The sequence below is a fragment of the Xiphias gladius genome, chromosome 12 (assembly GCF_016859285.1).
Source record: "Xiphias gladius isolate SHS-SW01 ecotype Sanya breed wild chromosome 12, ASM1685928v1, whole genome shotgun sequence".
Classification (NCBI taxonomy): domain Eukaryota; kingdom Metazoa; phylum Chordata; class Actinopteri; order Istiophoriformes; family Xiphiidae; genus Xiphias; species Xiphias gladius.
The window spans coordinates 16,197,628-16,219,154 of NC_053411.1; the positions used below are offsets into that span (position 1 = coordinate 16,197,628).

Below are 21,527 nucleotides of genomic sequence, written 5' to 3' on the forward strand. Positions count from 1 at the left end.
CCAGTGTCAGTTTATTTTATCATTTTCAGTCATTCTCTATAAAATCATCAGATTGAATTGTCACTTAGTTTCTGCTGTTCAAGTTCAGGGTCCGATATCTGACAGCTGCTTGGTTGTATAACAAGGCAATGCAAATAAGCTAAAAGGTGTTTATTGTTTTTAATTTGGATTTGCCAGGCACACAAGCAATATGATCTCAAACATCATTTTTACACTGACTATAAAGCACAACAACAAAAATGCAATAATCTCAGCGGAGGTTACATGTAAAATCAACCATTGGGGACACCTGAAAATACTGATTTCACCTCTGAATCCACTTCAATCCCTCAAGAAAATCTTCCTCATATTCCCCAGACAGAGCTGAGATTTACCAATAATAATTCTGCATTTCTCTGTTAGTTTTGAAACTTTATTTCAAAGTGTGTGAGCAGAGAAAAACACAACAGTAACAGACATGTTATTACCTTTTTGTGTTATAGATCCTCTTTGAGGCATTACTTTTCTGTCACCCCAGGTACTTACAGTATACCGCTTTAATTTTTACTGGTTTCAAACAGACAATAACTGTTGTTACGTCTGTTAAATCATTCAGCTCTGAATATACTTTCCATATAAAAACATCTAAAGGCATTTTTTTTTTATCATAATATTTAATGTACACATTATCATCCCAATCCCTCCCATCTCAGTAAATAAAACCAGGGGATAGTATCATGACTTAAGTAAAATAATTACAATCTAGATTACAAAACAACAAATGCAGACAAAAAAAGGAGAGAAAAACAAAACAGTAAAAGTAAAATGTGACATAGGAATAAAAATCAGGGCTACCAGCAGAGATACAGAGATATGTGCTAGACACAGTGGTCATAGTGGTTACAAGTCACCCAGTAGCTTTCACTGTCCAAGGATAATATCACAGGAGGAGAGTAGACTGATGGGAGGCTTTCAGTTTACGATTCAAACCGAATTCAGTGTAAAGAAAAAGATAAATTCTTACAAGAAGTAGAAAAATAAGTAGTTTTGTTCCTCGTTCTCATCCGAGGACAGTGAAAAGACACTGGTGAAAAAACAAAAAAAAATCAAAATAAAATAAGGAGCTAACAGCATTATAGACCTTAACTCTAACCTACTTTGCTGGGAAATACAGTAAGCACTATGTACAGCAATAATTAACAATCTATCAGAGTGTGTTTTGTTTCCTGTTGGAAATCTTATGTGAATGAAGGGTTTACTGTGATGGAAAAAACAAACAAAAAACAAAACACTAGTTTGGTCACAGCATAACAATGAAAGCCTGCGAAGGTGGAGATATAGAGGAAATATGCCCCTTTATTTGACTTGTTTATTGTTCTAACCCATATGAGTTCAAATCAGTGCAATATATATTAATATATTAATGGGTGGCCTCATTCAAGTCATTTATTACTGGAGTTAGCTGTTGCAGGGGTTCTGGTTTGGCTTTCTCTTGCATACAGTTTAATAAGAACTTACTGTTGCCTTTCAAGTCGACCGTCAGGGATATTGTAGCACCAAAGAGTTCACATGCAAGTGAAACATGAAAAATCCATAGTAAAGTTGAAGGATTATTCTGGTAGCTTTGCATGTTTCTGCACAAAAACTACATTATGAATAGATGACATTGTTGCTGGGCATTTTCCAAAATACACGTTAGGTTTAGTCTTCACTTGCAGGTGGAGTTTGCAAACAGAACCCACAACAAAAGCTCTAGAAAAATGCTAGTAAGTGGACCTCGAGTTAAGATTATTTTGTCAAGATACTATTTCCAAGGTCAAGAATGAACTTCCACGCTCATCATACTTTACACGTTTTGATAGATTTCCCAAATTCCAGGCGGCCATGGATTTACAGCAATTTCTGTAAGCCGTGAAAGTCAGTTTGTAGAGAACTGTCTCTTGCTTGAAATGATAAAAATCTGTTAAAGTGAACATTCAGTTGCCTTTTTCGCCCGTCGTGTGTTGAGGTTAGAAGCAGGACTTGTTCTGAAAGCTCCGACTTGGAAGCCACAGTGTCTTAGATTTTATAGTGGACACCTGAAAATGTCTTCAGCTGCTACAATATCCAGAAGACAAATAATGATGAGAAGACAATGTGGAAACTGGAAAATGTCCAATTTAGTTTTTTTTGCCTTAAAAAAAGTTGCAGTTAGCGGATTCCCTGATGTAAGCACTGTACAGTTCCTCAATATTAAGCATCGACTGAGCAACATTTAGACATGATGTGCACTACCAGTACCTTGCTTATGTACTTATTCCTTTTTCCCTACCAACTGTTCTTCTTTCCTCGTGTTTTTGATATCATTAAATTCAATTAAAATTCATTTAACTCTTGTTATTTTTTTCCAGTCGATTTGTGTTCTGTGCATCTTACACAAAAAGAGGAACTCCTTCACCACGCCAAGGTTTCTGTGTAGCGCTCGCTCACGACAGTAATTCAGCTTTCAAAAAACAGTGCAGTGCAGCAAATGTTCACCGTAACGATTCTCTTTACCTCAAGCAAGTCTCTGCAACTGGATTTTCACACCCCTACCCAAATAAACGGCGACCATTACACTCTGGCTATTCATGCAAAACGAGCAGAATCATCAGAACGGAGGATACAACTGTGGTGACAGCTTTTAATATAACATGATCTATAAGATAACTGCAGTTACACTGGTTGTAGCTGGCAGCACATACAAAAGAAGCAAAGCTCTAGGGTGGCCGTTTCACTAAAATGCTGTGTTTTAGCCAGGATGGGGTGAGGTTACCATCTACTTCAGGTAAACCAGTTCAGAAAAGACTGTAAAACACCGCTTTGATTCACGACCTTGGATTCAACCAACTTTAAGCCGCACCAGTGCTTGACTCGACTCTCTGATCTGACTTGTCTGAAGCAGACGTCCACCCTGACGTGTAAGCGGGGCAGTGCTGTCCAAAGCGGCGGCACTCTCCGAGGTAGCCGAGAATCATTCTCGCCAAAACCGTAACGAGAAAACAGACACAAAATAAACACAAGAGAACATAAACAATAGCACCATTGTCAGTGATAATCTAGAGAAGGGCACTCACACTGGAAGCCTTCTCTTTCCATTTCCTCCCTCCAACACTTCTTTTTTTTTTTTAATAAGCAATTCATTCCTAAAGGGGATACAAAAAATAAAAAAAACCACTCTGAAAACGCGACGATGTTGCTCGACGCAATTGTCAAACCATCAGTGAAGCAGGATTAGGGGCTCATTTTCAGTCAGTCACATGTTCTTGCATTCATAGATTTCTTCCTCCATCATCAACACCTCTCTCTCCTTTTCCTTGAAGTGTTAGTGTATCACCTCCTGACGTCTCTCTCCCTCCATCCCTCCACTCTTCCGTCCTTCACCTCACCCTACTACAAGATCTTGCTGCAGACTTGGCAGCGGCTGACTTTGGAGCGCTCCTGGCCACCCTTCATGGTCTCCTGCGTCGGGGAGTAGACGAACTCCTGACTGGGATCCACAGTGGTGAGCCAGAAGCTGTACTTATTGGCAAAGTAGTGGCAGGTGCCCTTGGCCCCGTTGCACTCGATGAACGGCGTTGCACGGAAATCCTCCAGGCAGGAGCCGGGAGACACCAGGGACTGACCGCCGCCCTCAGCGCCGGCCGCCGTGTGCTGTCGTGGTGGGGAGAAGAAGAATTCATTTGTTACATTAATCCTTCTTATGCTCACCGTTTACACCTCTGAACATTTCCATGATGAAGTTAAATGACCACAACAACCTGCTCCTCCTGTCTCATAGTTACGCTGTTGGCTACAGGGAGGTGTTTTGTCTCAAGACGTCTCCTGCCCCAGCTAGCTTCCCTCTCCAAGAGAAGCCAGCTATTACGAAGTGTTACTGGGAGGCAGTGGTTAAACAACTATGATGAGTACAGGGATGCTACGTGGTTAATCTCAATTAGTCAAAAGTATAATATTTAACTTTTCTGCATTCAAATTTCCAAAAAACGACTAGACCTATGTTATATATTTTGTTGGGTTGTGGACTTACATTATCCCAAATGCTTCCAGCAATTGTCAAACCTAAAGAAATCTGTAAATTCAACCAAGGCAACGGTCTGTTTTATTTGGTCGCCCGTCAGTGGCGTCAAGACGTGGTCAAAATGGACTTTCTTAATCCATCTACAGTTGGTCAACAGTGTCATGTATTTTTGTTAGAGGCTGCATATTTTTTGCTTTACTTTTATCAGAGTTACAATTCTTTTAGTATAACCTTATTTTTATGCCTTGTTTCGGGGGAATTTGTAAACCGTGTCTGCTACCACCGGGACTCATAACTTGGAGATTACACACAGAAAATTAGTGCTGATTGTCATTGGTTAAGTGATTAGCTGTAGTCCGTCAACATAGAGTTGACCAGCTTGTCAAATTTGATCATTTGCTGCTTTTCTCTGTTTGGTAAATCCGTTAGCTGCATGTCTTTGGGTTCTGGACAGTCGGTCGAAAAAAACAACCAAGCTGAAGTTGTTGGTGGGGAATGTTTTGAGTTTAACAGATGAAATGATTGATTGAAAACATGAGAGCAGTTTAAAAATTATGCTAAATCAGTATTTATTCGCTGACCTACTCTTTAGGATATGGTTTTTAGAGGCAGTAGTTTTTTGACCCACCATCAGGAAGGAGTATCCTATCCAGAGACTCCTCCAGCCGGGAGGACAGCTGGGTATGTTAATGTCCTGACTGTGGACCGCCACAGCCTGAGATGGAGCCTCACAAACTGAACACCTGGATTGGACAGGAGGCATACATTCTCATATCTGAGCAACTTTTTATCACAAATATTATGAAAAAAAAAAGAGACTTTTTTAATCATCATTTAAAAGTCCCAGAGGAGGTGAAGCTGTGCAGCCGAACCCCAGACCTCACAGTTTAATGAGCCAGCACAGCGTACTATACCTGCTGATATAAGGTTGTATCTGCTCCTCGGCCACAGGCATCATGGGTATGGGTGCGGTTGTGGAGAGCCAGTAGGATTTGTCGTTGCGGCTGGCGTAGTAGCAGATCTCATTGGGGGAGCAGTAGAGGAAGGGGATGGTGCTGAACCTGGGGAGGCATGACCCTGGCTGACCTGGAGCGACCAAGAGACAGGTTAAACACCTTTAATAAATCAACTGCTATGACTAACATGTCAAAACTTCCTTTTGAAATTTTGGATAAAGGCCTGAGTAACTTCCGATTTCCAATTTCTGGAATTAAATTCTCACTTCATAGCCTGACATTTCAGCTATGAATGCTAAAAGCCTCCTTCTTAAGCTAAAAAAGCCAATGACAAAAGATTCCCTGCATTTAGCATGTTAATTAATTAGACTTTTAACTTTCTTGCTGTTGCCTTCAATGTTTAAGTAGATCGAGGTTAATCCAAACAACTGTTTCCATACCGAGATCCTGGTTGTGTGCCTTTTCCTGTCCCTCCACGTACAGCAGGCTGTATCCGTCCCACAGTTTGGCCATGCCCTGAGGACACATGGGAACCTGGAAGTTCTGGCTGTGCTTCACCAGGGTGTAGCCGATGCTGTAACTGCGGCCGACGCTGCCGGGAATGCCTGGACGACCGACTGTACCAGGAAAACCTGAGGAAGAGGGAACAAGAAGAATTCTGGGCAGACGTTCGAATCGAGGGAAAGTTTGAAAGTTGCTTTTTGTGGGTTCCTCTACTGTTTTGTTTTTCATGTTTCAGTAATAGTTCAGGTATTTGAATGGGGAGATTCATGGGTTAAAAGGGTGTTTTGGAGTATTTCTAGTAGCTCTATTGTTGTGTTTTTATGTGGCAATATAAATAAATAAAGAACAAGCCAGTGTCAAGACTGTAAGACAAAATAATATATTATTTTCCAAAATTTAGATAACATTTTAACCCCGAAACTGAAGCATCGCTGGCATCCATCTTTTAAAATTCACCATTTTTGAGATACAGTTGGATAAGTAACTTACCAATTACATGGTATTAGTGCATTATGTATTACATTTGTCAAAATAACGTGCCTGACACAGCCTAATCTTTGACAAAGACCGAGTGAGCTCAAACAGACACACCACTGACCTTGTTCTCCAGTGGGTCCAGGGAAACCAGGGGGTCCGGGGTCACCGACAGATCCAGGCAGACCCGTAGCTCCAGTCCTGCCCAGTTTACCCACAGGACCAGGACGACCTTTAGGACCTGTTGCAGAAGTGTATTTTACACAAGTTGTGACTGAAGGTGCAAAGACATACACATACACACATATATACATATACACACACACAAATATATATATATAAAACTGTCACAGTAGTTTGACATTTTCGGAACTATGCTTATTCAGTTTCCCACTTAGAGTTAGATGAGAAGATTGATATCACTCTCACACCTACCATAAGCTCCAAAGCTCAGTAATGAACACATTGTATCTTGTATGATTAATCTGTACAAAAACAGAAATGCAAAAGTGGCAATTTAATCGGTTGAAAAACTGGACGTATTCACTACTCACCTGGACGTCCAGGGATTCCCGGCTGACCGGAATCTCCGAGGCCACCGGGGGCTCCGCTTTCACCGGGAAAGCCCAGGTCTCCGAGGGGTCGTGCCAAGTCTCCTGGTGATATAGGCAGCGTGCCTCCGGGGAAACCCTTACGACCAGGACGCCCTAGAGAAAAGGGGACAGGGAAAGACAAGGAAGGGCGGAGGGTGGAGGGGCGATACAGGATGAATGTGCGTGCAGGAAGAAGAGCGGGCAGTGGTGGAAGGAAAGGTGAAAGTGAAGGAGGTGAGGTATGAGAGAGAGAAACGTTTCAATATAATGATTGACTTCACACAAGAGCAAAATAAATTAATTTCCTGTACCATCCTAATCCAATGGAAAAATTCTACTTGTGGAAAGACCAAAGTCCTCCTACCTTGAAGTCCCTTGGCTCCTTTGTTTCCATAGAAACCGGGGTCACCAGAGAAACCCTTTAGACCAGGACCTCCACTGAAACCGGTCTCACCTCGTGCTCCTGAAAAGCAAAAACACAATATTTTACTTCATTATTTTATTTTACTTCATTTTATTTTGAGAAACAGAAAGAAACACAGGCTGTATTTTTGGTCCATGTCGTATTGTTGAGCTCCACTTCACCTTTGAATCCGGGGACGCCGGGGAATCCAGAGCCTCCGGGGACTCCTGACTCTCCTTTCACGCCGGGGGAGCCAGGGAAGCCTGGGAGCCCAGAGTCACCTCTATCTCCCTGGGCTGTGCCTGGACCAGGTGGCCCGGGTGGACCCGGAGGACCTTGGAAACCTGGAGGACAAAGGAGCGGGTTAGAGAGAGAGGAGAGGAAAAGGAGTGGCGAGGATAGAAGATAAGAAAAAGGAGGAAGGGCAGGAAATGAAAGAAAACGAAAACATGAAAGAAAAGCAAAAAGGGAAGAGGGGAAGGTGAAGGAGATGAGAGGAGAAATTGGGTTCAGGGAAAGAAAGAATGGAAATGAAATGAAACAAAATCGGACTGAGGAAATGTATTTACCGTACTCTCCGTCCAGTCCAGGGAGGCCAGGGTCTCCAATAGGTCCCGGGATATCCGACCCCACAGTCTCACCGGGAAGTCCGGGCCGACCGGGGAACCCTGTGAGTCCAGGACCACCTGACACGCGCAAAAATAAATCAGCAGTCATTATTTTGATATTATTTTGAAATGTATATTCAATCAGCACTTTTAACTTCCTTGAAGTCTACCTCACCTGGCTGCCCTCTCTCTCCCTTCGATCCAGGGAAGCCTGGGGCGCCTGGGTAGGAGACGCCTCTCTCTCCCTTCAACCCTGGAAAACCAGGGGCACCCGGGAGACCTCCTGCACTTCCACCTGGATACAGATACAACAAAATGTTCAACGGCTGTTCATCTTCAACATCTGCAAACGACCCTTCCCCTTTTTGTGGACGTGCCAAAGCTCAGAATGTAAACCTGCTGGCCTTTTCTCAAACAAAGGTTTGAGTGACTTTTCAGAATTTCTTTAAGGAATTGCTTTTGTGCAATGCAAATCCAACATATATAATTCAGCATTGTAGAGGTCAGTAGAGGCTGCCATCAATGTTTCTTTATTTTCAGTAACTATACCTATGTTTAAAGATTTATGTAATAATTCTATACTCATTCTAGCATAGCTCTTTTTATCTATGTAAAAAATAAGTGTCTGTAATTTTCACTATACCACCCACTGTTCTGGATTTAGCACTAAATAGAACTTTTGTGTACTATAAACGGTTACATGAATATGAACATGTACATTGGACTCTCTTTTTTTTGATTATTGTGGTCATTTTCAAAAATGACTCTCAAAAAATAATCCAGGTACAATAAACGGCTGAGAATACAAAGGAAACTTACAAAATATGAATCGGAGAATTATAATTATACAAACTGGTAATTTCTGTTTATGTGAGTTTTGCCGCGTGCGATTGTATCAAGTCGGTTTCGTGCTTCGTGCTTCTATCTACGTTCTATCTCCCATTTGGAACAAACTTGACCAGCTGACCAATTGATCATTGTATGTCCATCAGCTTGGTTTAAAATGCACAAACTCTGTTCAGACTCCTTCAAGTGTCCTTCAGTATTTCACATAGACTGTTCAGATCATAAGAAGCATACAACAACTAGCTGAAAAAAAAAAATTGTCAGACTCTGGTGTGTGTATTGAGGTCCTTGCCTGGGGTTCCAGGGAGGCCTTTAGGTCCAGCAAGGCCATTAAGTCCATCCAAACCAGGGGATCCAGACAAACCTGCAAAAACACAGTAGAATGAGTGTGTCTGTCTGCAGCCTCTGCTCATTTTCTTTCCTGTTGAGTTACCTCGTCTTATTTGGAAAGAGAGAGTCAAAGTGCATTATTGGTTTCTCTTTCACCTTTGGCTCCAGGTCCTCCAGGACCTCCAGGCAGACCAGGAGACCCATCTAGTCCTTTTCTTCCTGGGAAGCCTACCAGACCCTTTGGCCCAGGGAAACCAGGGGAGCCTGCAGAGGGGATGAGATAAATATGTTAATATCTGACTGTGGAATCCTAATATTGGAACTGGACATCTAAGTGTATATTGTTTGTCTCAGGACCGGTGTCTCTCACCCATTATTCCGGGCCGCCCTGCTTCACCGGGAGCTCCTTTGCTCCGGGGAAACCTGGACTTCCTGGAAAGCCGTTGTCACCGGGGGTGCCGTCGTTGCCACGACCACCTGGAGAGAGATAATGAGTCAGATAGGTAACAGATCCTTTTGGGGTGGACCAGATGTTTTATAACTGGTGGAAAAATCAAAGGGGGTAAGAGATCACCTCTTTGTCAAAATGTCTGCAAAACGTTTTAATATGAAGACAAAAAGGAGAGGCATCGGGCTGAGTTATTCTCAGAATTATCATCAGCAACGCAAAACCAAATTATCGAACAGTGCTGCAGTTTGTTTAAAAGAAACAGAAAGGAGTGTTGAAAGGCCAAACTCTAAAATTTCTTTGGAAATATTCAAGTGATATTGTATTAAATCCAGATCCATGTCAACACATACAGTATGGGGGCAGCTAAAATGTGGCTCAGCATAAAAATAAGATAAAATCAGGACTAAAGCTGACGTGCTACTGGTTGCCATTTCATTATTTTCTTGTTTTGATAAAAATTGTGAATACATAAGTGATGGATTGTAGGTTTTTCGGTTTTAGATTAAGAACAGTTTAAACAAGCTTGTTCTTGGTCATTCCAGAGGGAAAACCAGTTAAATCTAAGCACGGGGTGGTTGGTGTTGCCATAACCAAGCATGGTGAGTCTTACCTGGGTAGCCTGAGTCTCCTTGCTGGCCTTTAGCTCCTGGAGCTCCAGGATAACCATAGGTTTCTCCAGGCAGACCTGAGGAACAAAATCGGAGTCAATGGATGGATGTACACACAGAATTAAGTTATTCAGAAATACATGTGAGGTTGGATGCGTAGATTTGATAGAAGAACAGATCTGTTGAAGGATATTTACACTCACCTTTGGTACCAGGTCGGCCAGATTCTCCAGGATTACCAGAGAAACCAGGTGCACCATCATCACCCTGAAAGACGCCATTAGAACTTGAAGTTCACTGGGTGAACTTGCTGCATGTTTGCATTTTTTGTGTGGTTGTGTGTTTTCTTACCCTTGGACCAGAGATGCCGGGGAATCCCATGATTCCAGCCTCTCCCTTTTGTCCGGGGAAGCCTGGAACTCCTGGCTGTCCAGGAAACCCTGGCTGTCCCGGCTGTCCTTTGCTCTGCTCAGCAAAACCAGGAAGTCCAGGCAGGCCCTGGCGACCAGGCAGACCTGGCAGACCCTTGTCACCTGAAACCAGATTCAGAGTGAGGGGATATTACAGGTGGAACATTGGTGGGAAATGACAAACTTTGACAGTTCACAGCAGTGATGGAAAGTACATTTTGAGGTTTTTTAATTTGAACACAACATTGTGTTTTTCAACAGGAAGTAGTGTTACCTCTGGGTCCGGGGAAGCCAGTAAGGCCGCTGCTTCCAGGGTTTCCAGGGTCTCCTTTCTCCTCTAACAGTGATGGACCAGGAAGAGAGGGCAAGCCGGGAGGGCCGGGGTATCCTCTCTCACCTACAGAAGTAAAAACCCTTGGATGTCAGAGTGACTCACGGGCTGTGGATGAGTCTGCTTGACCGCTACCGGCCTGTGTGTATCGGTGTCATCGTACTCCGTCCTGTTCTGGACACTGTACCTTTCTGTCCGGGGTATCCGGGTCCACCGGGAAATCCATTTCTTCCAGGCCCTCCAGACAGTCCTTTTCCTCCAGGAAATCCTGGAGTACCAGAACGCCCTGGTAGTCCCGGGAAACCCATCAGTCCTGGGAAACCTCTCTCACCTGTGAAAAGACACAGAGAGAGTGTTGTTAGTCACTATGGGGAGTTATTATTTAGACAAGTTAGAAACCATTTAGCTCCAGCCTACCCTTCCTTCCTGGCACTCCTGGGATTCCCTCTCTAGTTCCTGGTCCTGGAAGTCCGGGGGGTCCCCTTGGCCCTAGTGACCCAGGGGTGCCGGGCTGTCCTGGGGTTCCCTTCATCCCAGCAGGCCCTGGGAATCCTGGGTCTCCTCTGTCTCCCTTCCGACCTGGGAAACCTGTGGGTGGACGGATGATGACGGAACAGATGATGGATGGTGAGACAGGCAAAAGAAAGACGTAGAAAGATTTAGTCAGGCACTGGTTGTAATCTACATTTTAAATGGAAAAAGGCTGTGGGACAGACATATGTATACACATATGTATACACATCTAAAAAACAGTATTAACCTTAAAATATAATGATATGAATATGAATTCTACTTATTCAGATGCACAGCATCTAAAGTAAAGTAAATATTGGGTAATAAAAATAAACTTACCTTTCTTTTTCATAATAAATTGACTTACCTTTGACAGGTTCATTAATAAATATTAAACAGAAGCAATTTCACAATTATTTCCATTGTGATTACATACACCAGCTCACACACACTTGGCAAAAAGCAGACAACAATTTAAATATATGTTTATTACCTTGGTTTGGCTGCAATTGCACTTTAACTGGGGATGTTACTGAACATGTACAAACATGATGTGGCTGATTTCAGATCCATGTGCAGGGATTTTAAATGTGTATGGATCAAATCTGTAATTATGTTCAGTTTCATTAAAATATAGAAGAAACTCAAGTGCAATTCCAGACTGAATTAGTGAGGTTCAACCGCCTACGGTTTGTTTGTCCTACAGGATAGCATACTAAGCACTACTGGTTTACATTCTTAAAAAGAAAATCCATTTTCAACACATCTGTTTCTATCATTTCACCAATTTATCACTAATCTAGGACCAGGTAGGGATGTGCTGAAAATTAATTAGCCCCTTTAAGAGTGTAAAAAAAGCCTCTAGACTCAATGCAAGAGCAACAATGTTAAATAGCACTTGCGCCAAAAACTCTGTCAAACAAACCTATTGCAATAAATACAATTAACACATCCGGCACAGATTAGATGCGAATATATCAATGAACTACAAGGGTTAGTTTTGGCTGCGAAAACAAAACCCAAACATTGGTAGTAACGTTTCTTGAGAGAATGTTTTGTTTCTGAATTTTTCACAACGAAAATGTCCATCTGAAGCCAACACATTGACTGTTAAAAACAAACTGAACTGAATGAGTCTTTCAGTGGGGTGTGATAAATTCATTTCCTTCCAGTGCCATAGTTTTATGCGTTTTAAGAGGTTTTCTGAAGCTCATCCTACATTACACAACGACATGATGCAGCATTGTGGTGACCCATGACTTCTTGTGATCACAAAACACAATTTCAGCACCGTATGTCCAACTTGTTAACGGTCAAAATGAAGAAAATTGTTTTTATTCATAAAGGGTCAAAAGTATGAGTCGTCGTATTGTAATGCAGTTGCAAGCGGGGACTATTGTTAAAGCTCTTTCTTCTTGGTTTATTCAAAGAAGTGCGAAAACTAAAGATTTCAAAGTCAGCAACCGAAAAGCATTGCATTCAAATGTCATATTGTTGGAAAACCTGGAAGATAAAAAAAATAAGCAACCATTAAACACCACAAGTGATTAAATGCACCATCAAAAAAGGGTTTTCAAAATAGTTTCTGCTTGCAGCTGCATCGTCGCAGAATGATGATGTCACTTAGACAAAGACGACTAAAAAGTTGCTGAACTGTCTCCAGTAAGTGTAACGTCTCTGCAAGTTTGTTTTAAAAGTGTACGGAGATCAACTGAAACAAATGGTGGGCTGGAAGGAAGAAAATCATTAGAAAAGGGTTGATAATTACACAAAGCGTGTGTGATTTTTAGTTCATAGGCTACGATATGCAAAACCCCCTTACTGTCCCTTAAAGAGTAACTTAACTCCAGGATTAAAGGCAGTGTTTGACTGTCCTATCCGGTCGAAAGTCTCGAGCCGTTCGAATCTAAAGTGATGTCACGGTGTACTGACACACCCTGGAGTACACTTCTACATCACTGGAGCAAGGTAAGAAGTTAAACCGCTGCAGGTCAGCAAAGACAACATTTTCAGGAGCTGTTTAGTTGCTCTTTAAGGAAGGAAACTGCCCTTGTTTCAAGATAATCATTTGATAATTTGATTTCAGGAAAATTCGGAAATATTAACTGTATTTACATTAAAAAAAAAAAAAAAAGACAATGGTAGATTTCTTCACTTGTTTCACACCCCAACCCTGACTCCAAGATTGAAAGAATTATGGAGATGGACATTTGTTTTGCTGTACAGATGAGAACCGGAGAGGAGGCAGACACTTTGAGGGAGGTAGCAGTTAAAGCGTTTGGTCAAATGCATAAATAGCAGGAGGATGGAGGGATGGGAGCAGAGGATGAAGCGAATGACAGAATGGTTGGATGATGGACGGATGGATGGATGGATGGATGGGGGAGAGAGAGTGTCTCACCTTGGCAGCCTATAACGAATGACCCAACACCAAGAACAAAAGGATGGAGGGTTGAGAGGATGGATGGAGATGATGATGGTGGTGTGTGGGAAGGAGGGGAAGAAAGGAGGAGGAAACACAGGACAAGGAGTAATACAAAACAGGAGGAGGAGGAGAGAAATACAAAGAAAAAAGACAGGGATGAGCCAACACTGGTAAAAGTGAAGGCATGAGTGGTGAAAGACATCAGCCAAGACAAAACTAAATAATATTTTTGCCTTCTTCTACAGTAAATAAAGCTACAAGTAACTATGTAGACATACACAAGATCTTTCAAATATGGAACGTGGAGTCTAATCTCTAAAATCCTACAAAAATTAAACAGAAGTCTGGTTAGCCATGTGGTGGAACATGAAAAACGGTTGCTGAATCTTCTCCCTCACCTGGTGGCCCGCTCAGTCCCTTGCTGCCGGGAGCCCCAGGCCGACCGGGGATGCCACCCGTCGGCTCACCTGGGGGTCCAGGAAGGCCGGGAAAACCAGGGAGACCGTCAACACCGCGCTCTCCTTTTAGCCCAGGAACACCGGAGCGTCCGTCAAAACCTGAAAGAGGAGGAAAGGAAGAAACGTTACTTCTGTTGCTGCTGTTGTTTCTACTAATACTGCACTACAACTACTTCTGCTACCACTGGCACAATAGTACTCCTAATACAGCTACTTATACTCAGTTGCCAATTTATTAGATCTAACAATGTCAGTGTCTCTGTCTCAGACGCACCAGGTGATCCAGGTCCTCCTGGTGTCCCAGGTTGGCCCTTGTCTCCAGAAAGTCCTGGTAAACCGTCCTGCCCTGGAGCACCGGGTGTGGCTCCCAGCACCTCTCCAGGCTGACCTTTGGCTCCAGGACGCCCTGGAACACCATCCTTCCCCCTGGCTCCGTCGAAACTCTGCCCTGGGACACCCGGAAATCCAGAATCTCCCCTGGGTCCAGGGAAACCTGTGGGGAGAAGGGTTCCATCCACACTAAATACGTAAGTGACCGTCTGTGGCTGTTGCTTTATTTAGTTTTTTCCGACATTATCTTTATCAAAAAGCGTCAGTACTGTGATTGTTTCATCCACGAATGTCATCTGGGAATACATAATACAAAACAATACAAAATGGTAACTTACCTTTCACTTGTTATGATAGCTTTAATCTACAGCCAGTTACTGTTGATCACAGGAAGTCCTGGCCTGGATTGTACTCTGGATAACGAATAGTGCAGAGACAGCGAAAGACATGCAGATTTACCTTGTGGTCCAGGTCGGCCTCCGGAACCAGAGTCTCCTCTCTCTCCTTTGGAACCGTCAAACCCTGGACGTCCTGGTTCTCCTGGAAAACCTGCCTGACCTTTCGGGCCTGGCAGGTGCAGACGGGTAGGACTTTAATCACTTTCATTTAATCATTCATTTTGCTTTAATGACGTTTTTATGACACTTCACATTAGTAATCAGTAATTCTTTTTCAGATAAAGTACATTCATTTCTAGTCCATTAACCCTTTTCTATTTGTTCATTAATTATATTTGACTATAAACCCTCCGCTGTGCTTTACTTTTCTGGTGTGTTTATAAGAAATAGAAGGAGAATTGCACAGTTAGCATGAGGAGTGTCGGCCTGAACAAACGATAAAACGAATGACTGCTACAGAAAAACAAACTTCATCATCATTATCAGCAATAATCAGAAATGTGAACTATAAAATTGGACTTTAAAGCTTCAGTGTTTTTATACAGTTGCTATATGTTTCCAGCGGTTTACACAAATGTTGACACACGCTGAGATGAATCAACTGGTAAGTTCTGTCTTATGCATTTTTTAAACATTTTTAAGGAACTTACATTCTGGTATGTGCTATCATGTGCTATCCCAAAGGCAACTGCACTTCTACCACTTAAAAGAGCAACTGACTGAACGACTGAAACCTTAAAGACCCTTCATTTGACTTAAAAAGGAATCACGTAAAACGTAAGAAAATATGTTTATGAAATGTGTTAAATCCCATTTGATATTTGCAAAATGTCAACAAAAAAAAAGAAAAAGAAAAAGAAAAAGAAGAAAATTTTACCTGGTCGCCCAGGTACACCGGGGAAACCGGGCTCTCCATCCTCACCAGGTATGGTGCAAGGTAGCACTTGGCCTGGTAGCAGTCACATACAGGTTAGCATTCACACTTCATAAACCTTATGACACATATACAGTGAACACTTGGACGCACAACTGTCACATTAACTACTTACACCTAAATACTTCCAAACCCGGCCCAAATAAAATTTACAAACACTTGTAGACTTTCTTTTATACAACGTAATAGATTGGATTTACGGCACAGGAGAAAGAAAAAAACATAAAAAGCGATTGCCAAATTTGTTTACTGTCCTGCAATAGAATAAACTCCTGTGTTTCTTTATTTGATTTGAGTCTGAGCCTGTCAAATGTCACTGTCGGTGTTTAAAAAATATTATTTTGGCCCGGTCTGAAACATGCATCCAATAAACACAGATAAACACAGAGTAGTGCTATATCTAGTGAAAACACACTAAATGCTTGGTATTTTGTATTATAATTCTGTATAATTCTGTAACTCCTGCACAATCAGACGGTAAATTCTTCGGTGACCACATTTTTCTGAATGTCTTTCGCAGTGTTGATTGTCTGTCGCCTCCATTCACGCCATTACTGCTTTCAGATTAAAGACCTCTATTCAGGTTCATCTGAGTTTAATCGTGAGAATTGCTGTGCGTTGTAGGTCGAATGCTGTTAGTAGCAAGTTCATCATATTAAAGGGCAGTTCAAAAACTAGAAGATGATGGACACGTTAAAACATTGGAAAGTTATAAATTCAGTTTGGGTTTTGTGTCTGGGCATCAGTTCTATTATTTTCTGGCCCCCTCCCTCCCTCCCTCCCTCACTGGTTAAAAGCGATTTAGCAGAGGCAGGGCTTGAAGACATGCGCCAGGTTTCAGCAGCTTTGATTGGAGCAAGAGGAGAGTGTGAACAACTGCAGCTGTCCAATGACTGGACGGAACACATTGCATGTTTCAAGTACGGCGTTGCTGCTCTGAGGCGGCACCACACGTTCGGAGAAAAAAACCCAAAAAACCCCCCAAAAAACCCTGAAACTCAGCTGTCAACCATCGACTGACTCTGCCCGAATGGAACCCCTGAGGCGCAGGGGCCGAGAGGCTTCCATCGGCTCCGTCGTGGACAAACGATTGACAGTGAGCCAGCTGACTGCAAAAGACTACATTTCCCAGAATGACTTGCTTCGATAGGGTCCTCGTAAGCTATTGCAGATCTGCGCTCAAAATGTTGGTACCACGTTCTAACCAGACACCGAGGGTCTATGAATTGTTATTAATGGCTTTATTAATGATAATTAAATCATTTACTAATTCCTAATGCTTAATGGATCAGTTCTAAGTCATGAATGAGAACAAATTCCGGGTTGCCAGATTGTGGAAAATCCCCATGACTTTGGACCATGAGACAACTGACCTTCTGGAAACGGTTCTGCGGAGGATCTGGAACAAAACCAATCCCTGACATTCACAACAGTATTATTGCTAAACAGATGTCAACACAGAATGTTCTTGACCTGGCAACCCAAAGGTTCTGATTAATGGCTTACAAGTGATGTATTACGCTGTTAACTGATACTAACAAGTCCGTTAAAAAGGTGACTTTCTTAGACTGGGGTTCAAAAATGTCCAGGATTTGGCAACACTGAGAGTTCTGAACGCAAACAGATCTGGAGGATTGTTTGCTTTTTGCTTTACTGATGCTTACGATGCTACTTGACTTGCTGGCCTAGACACCCAGACCCGTTTTTTTTTTTTTTCAGTGAATCATCATCATCCGTGTGTCTCTTTTTTTCCTACCGATTTTCATTTTCTCTGAATGATGATGATGATGTGAGAGGAGGTTGATTCGAAGCACAAAAAAAAAAAATGTCTCCCCCAGTGTTTGAGGCTACTACTCTGATGCTTGGCTTGACTTGCTGGAAACCACACACGTTTTTTTTTTTTTTGAGTGTGTCATCATCAATGTCTCCGTTTTCTCGCTTTTTTTTCTTCATTTTCATTCTCCTCTGATGAGCGATGACGAATGAGAGGTTGATTCGAAGCACAAAAAAAAAAAAAATGTCTCCCCCAGTGTTTTTCTTAGGAACAAAAACCTTAGAAATGGAGCTTTTTTTTTTATCTACTACTGAAGTCCTCGCTATTTATCTGGGTATTTAGGGGGTTTTGTGACATGGGGAGAATTTACATTTTACAGTTAAAACTTACTATATTTATTAATCCCTATCTATAGGCCAAAAAAATAAAATAAAAATAAAAATAAAAAAATAATTTAATTTAATTTATTTAAAGTCTAAATATTTATCCACTAATCTTCAGAGAGGAAGAAGTTGACATCATGAGACCTTGACCAGTGTTTAGACCTTGATGTTGGGTAACAATAATTTACAGAAAACATAACTGAAGTTATCTAAAACATATCAAGTATAATGTAATTTAACCAAATTACATAGTTACATAGTTTGAATATAGTGGCCCATTTATAGTAAGTTGCTTAAATTACACTACACAGCAATATCTGATAAACTGAACAAATATGTTTAACGCTGTCTCTTAAGCCGCCCGTTGGGCAGATTAGCTCTGGCCGGCATGTGAACATGAGCGAGTCTCTCCTCGAGTCGGTCGAATTTCCTGCTCTACCGCTCCCGTAAGCCATCGGTTTTACTCGAGCGGATGGTTTCTGAATCCACCAGTGGCCGGGCTGCCCGAAACCAAAGCTACAGACTCTGTCCCGGGCTCGTTACTCTGGCTGGTGGATGAAAAAGTTAGTTACCCACCCGTTCCCTCTCCGACGTCATTAACCCCTCCACAGCTGTTTTCACCTGGACAGATACACATGCACAGGGAAGGTCAGACAGATGGAGGGAGGGATGGAGAGAGAGAGAGACAGAGAGAGAGAGAGAGAGAGGATGGCAGCATACAAAGCCAGTCAGGGTCATTTGCATGCACCAATAAAGCAATTAAATTGTTTTTCATCAAACAGATATGAGCAAATCAGCAATCAGTTCCATTCAATTAATTCAAGGCTCATTCAGTTAAGGCAAAGGCATATTCAAATGCTTGCTTCACTGTAAAAGTGCTTAAAGACAGATTATTCCCCTCAACAGGGGGAGAGAGAGGAGGAGAGACACCGGCTGGACGCTTGTGAAAGCGGCAGAAATGTAAGAAAAAACACCGTCAAATGGCAGCCGAAGGTGATCTCTCCTCATTCTCTCTCAGCTCCCGCGAGCGACAATAACCTTCGTATTAAAAGCAAAATGAATCAGTTGTTTAGCATTAGCATCACGGTATGAGAGCACACATTCTGAAGATGAGTGGCCAGCTACTGCTGAAGACTTTGTGTCATTTAGTCTCAGAGAGGAAGAGCTGAATAATGGCGTCAGGAAGTCGCTGGTGTGGTTTTTAGAGTCAGCGCAGTTTTCTTCACATAGTTGTTTAATGCTCTGATTTGTGTGGTTTATAAACTTGACTTGTGCGTATAGCTCATTGCATTACATGCACGTAACGGTGCATGTAATGAGCTTCTTTTTTTTTTTTTTAAGATGAATCCAGATGTCTCCAGATGTATTTTTTTTTTCATTATTTTATAGGATCATGGCCATTGTTTTGTCACTGAAAATTTTGACTATGTTCAGTCCATCTGTTTGGGTCGAAGTCTAAGCTGAGCATTTTTTTAATGCACCGAAAAAACGAGTACTTTTAAGAGCTCTGTCGCTCCTTGTCTTGACCACACTGAGGCCGTGACCGGTAACGGGGGATCACAGTAGACAGTGCTCTATTGCAAAGGGTCACGAGCCAAACGGTCGGGAGTGGCTGCTTTAAACAACGCTTGGCTCGGTCGGTCATCGATGGTCTAAGGAAGCTGTTTTTCTGACTGAGCCCAAGATAAATCCGATAAGATCTTAATCAAACTAAAATGTGAAGAAGCGGCGCGTTCTAAAAAAAAAAAACACCATCATTTTCCTTTAAAAGACCAATTCACTACTTTGTGAATCATCATTTTGACTCAAGTTGCCAGATACGATCTTCTCACCTCCTCCGAGACTAAAGAAGCACAGTAGTTGTTGAGCAATCAGCATTAAAATCTCATCACTGTGCGTCAATCAGTCAACTAACGAAGCAGTTTATGGATTATAGATTATTGGCTGCAGAAGAAGTGTATAAGCACATTAATGGAGACCATTAATCATGTAGTTAACAGTGTGCTGCTGCAGCTGAGGCATGAAGGGCAGGAAGCTGCTTTGGTAGAGAAAATCTAACAAGAGCCACGTTGTCCCTTCAGGTCCCGGAGAGCTTGGCTGCTTCAGCAAGGCAGATGAACCAGGAATTATTTGTCCCCTAGAAATGTCCTCTAATGGTTTAGGGTGTTAGGATGAGGTCGCTATGGTAACTACAGTACATGGAGGATGGACAGTGCCGGGATGAGATGGATGTATGGCCAGGGGTTCACCCTGTGGGGAGAATACGGCATGACATCCATGCACACGCGCACACACACACACACACACACACACACACACACACACACACACACACACACACACACACACACACACACACACACACACACACACACACGCACCTTCTTTATCACTCTCTCTCAAAGTCACACTCATGGACACAGACACGCAACACATCAACACTTCCTTTCCTTTCTTCTGCTTCTGTTGTTCCTCCCTGTCATCAGTTACCTCTCGGCCCAGGTAAACCTGGTTGCCCTGGCAACCCAGGTATACCGGGCTCTCCAGGCTCTCCGCGAAAGCCGGGGGTGCCAAGGTAGCCAATGCCGGGCTCGCCTGCGCTGCCGGGACGACCCTTAGGCCCTGGGAACCCTGGGAAACCTTTCTCGCCGACTGTGCCGAAGCCAGCGTCACCCTGCAGAGGGGCGGAGCGGAGAGGAGGCGAAAAGTTGCATTAAAATCTTATATGCAAACAAAACTTGCAAAAACCTGCAGATGAAAACCTTTAGATTCATAGGAACACTGTGTATCTTAGTACTTACTGGGGGCCCAGGGGCTCCAGGGGAGCCAGGCAGTCCATCTCTGCCAACCTTTCCGGTTTCACCTGTAGGTCCTCTGGGTCCTGGAGCTCCAAGCTCTCCTTTCACCCCCAAACCCAGGCTGGGGTAGTAGGGTGCCCCCTTCTCTCCCTTACGACCAAAGATACCCGTTTCGCCGGGTCGACCCTGGAGGAGGACAGAAACGGTGGATTTTTTTTTTTGGTGAAACTTGCATTACTTCAGAAACCCCTAATTCATACAGTTTCAGTGTTTACTGTAACACTGGACTCTACAACATATAATATTTGTCTAAATAACGGAGTCAAAATTTTACTTACAGGAGGTCCCTGAACACCATCAAAGCCGGGTGAACCAGTGTCACCAAGCTCCCCCTTTCGTCCAGTCAAGCCGGGGCTGCCGCTGGCTCCGGGGGGTCCGGGTAACCCAGGAAACCCTGGGGAGCCTCCCCCTAGGCAGGCACAGTCGCCAGGATCACCTGGAGGACAGGGGAAACAGGACAACGGAGAAGGCAGAAAGTGGAAAGGAAGACGGAAGGAAGATAAGGAAAGAAGAGGTAGAGGGTGATTATGAAGGAAAGATATTAGTGGAGATAATCATGGAGCATGTTCTCAAGACAAAAATCGGAGGAATTTGTGCAGGAACAAGTATCCAAAATTCCTGTGTTAAAAAAAAGAGCAGCAGGAAGCATCACTTAACCCTGAAAAAACGGACTCTCACTGTAAGATAACATGTTTTTGTCTTTTTTAATGGACAAAAAATGTGCAGAAATACCACAAAGAATAGGGGTCAGTGTTTTGAGGGAGAGTTGAACCAATTTTAAACTGTAAAATGTAAAAAAGGTAGATGAAGTGTTACAAAAACATAATGTAGGATGTCAACGCCTGTGAGAATACACAGCGTCATGAAAAGCGGCCAACTCAAGGAATGTAAGTTTTCAAGCAGTCATTGTCCTGTTGGTTAA

The 21,527-nt window shown here is 42.7% G+C and overlaps 1 protein-coding gene across 1 annotated transcript in view; it reads right to left on the bottom strand.

Annotated features, from left to right (window-relative positions):
• Window positions 1-140: 140 nt before the first annotated feature.
• col4a6 (collagen, type IV, alpha 6) overlaps window positions 141-21,527 on the bottom strand; it is a 134,536-nt gene continuing 113,149 nt past the window's right edge. The window contains 29 exon segments of the mRNA XM_040140660.1: window positions 141-3,651; window positions 4,647-4,761; window positions 4,933-5,104; window positions 5,415-5,606; window positions 6,077-6,193; window positions 6,507-6,659; window positions 6,910-7,008; window positions 7,131-7,292; window positions 7,518-7,634; window positions 7,732-7,851; window positions 8,695-8,766; window positions 8,889-8,996; window positions 9,103-9,144; window positions 9,147-9,209; window positions 9,794-9,868; window positions 9,995-10,058; window positions 10,143-10,324; window positions 10,476-10,598; window positions 10,720-10,863; window positions 10,950-11,120; window positions 13,447-13,455; window positions 13,869-14,027; window positions 14,203-14,421; window positions 14,718-14,825; window positions 15,534-15,605; window positions 18,324-18,368; window positions 20,238-20,421; window positions 20,549-20,731; window positions 20,884-21,041. Of these exon segments, the coding sequence (XP_039996594.1) occupies window positions 3,391-3,651; window positions 4,647-4,761; window positions 4,933-5,104; window positions 5,415-5,606; window positions 6,077-6,193; window positions 6,507-6,659; window positions 6,910-7,008; window positions 7,131-7,292; window positions 7,518-7,634; window positions 7,732-7,851; window positions 8,695-8,766; window positions 8,889-8,996; window positions 9,103-9,144; window positions 9,147-9,209; window positions 9,794-9,868; window positions 9,995-10,058; window positions 10,143-10,324; window positions 10,476-10,598; window positions 10,720-10,863; window positions 10,950-11,120; window positions 13,447-13,455; window positions 13,869-14,027; window positions 14,203-14,421; window positions 14,718-14,825; window positions 15,534-15,605; window positions 18,324-18,368; window positions 20,238-20,421; window positions 20,549-20,731; window positions 20,884-21,041 (3,689 nt within the window). The 3' untranslated portion in view covers window positions 141-3,390.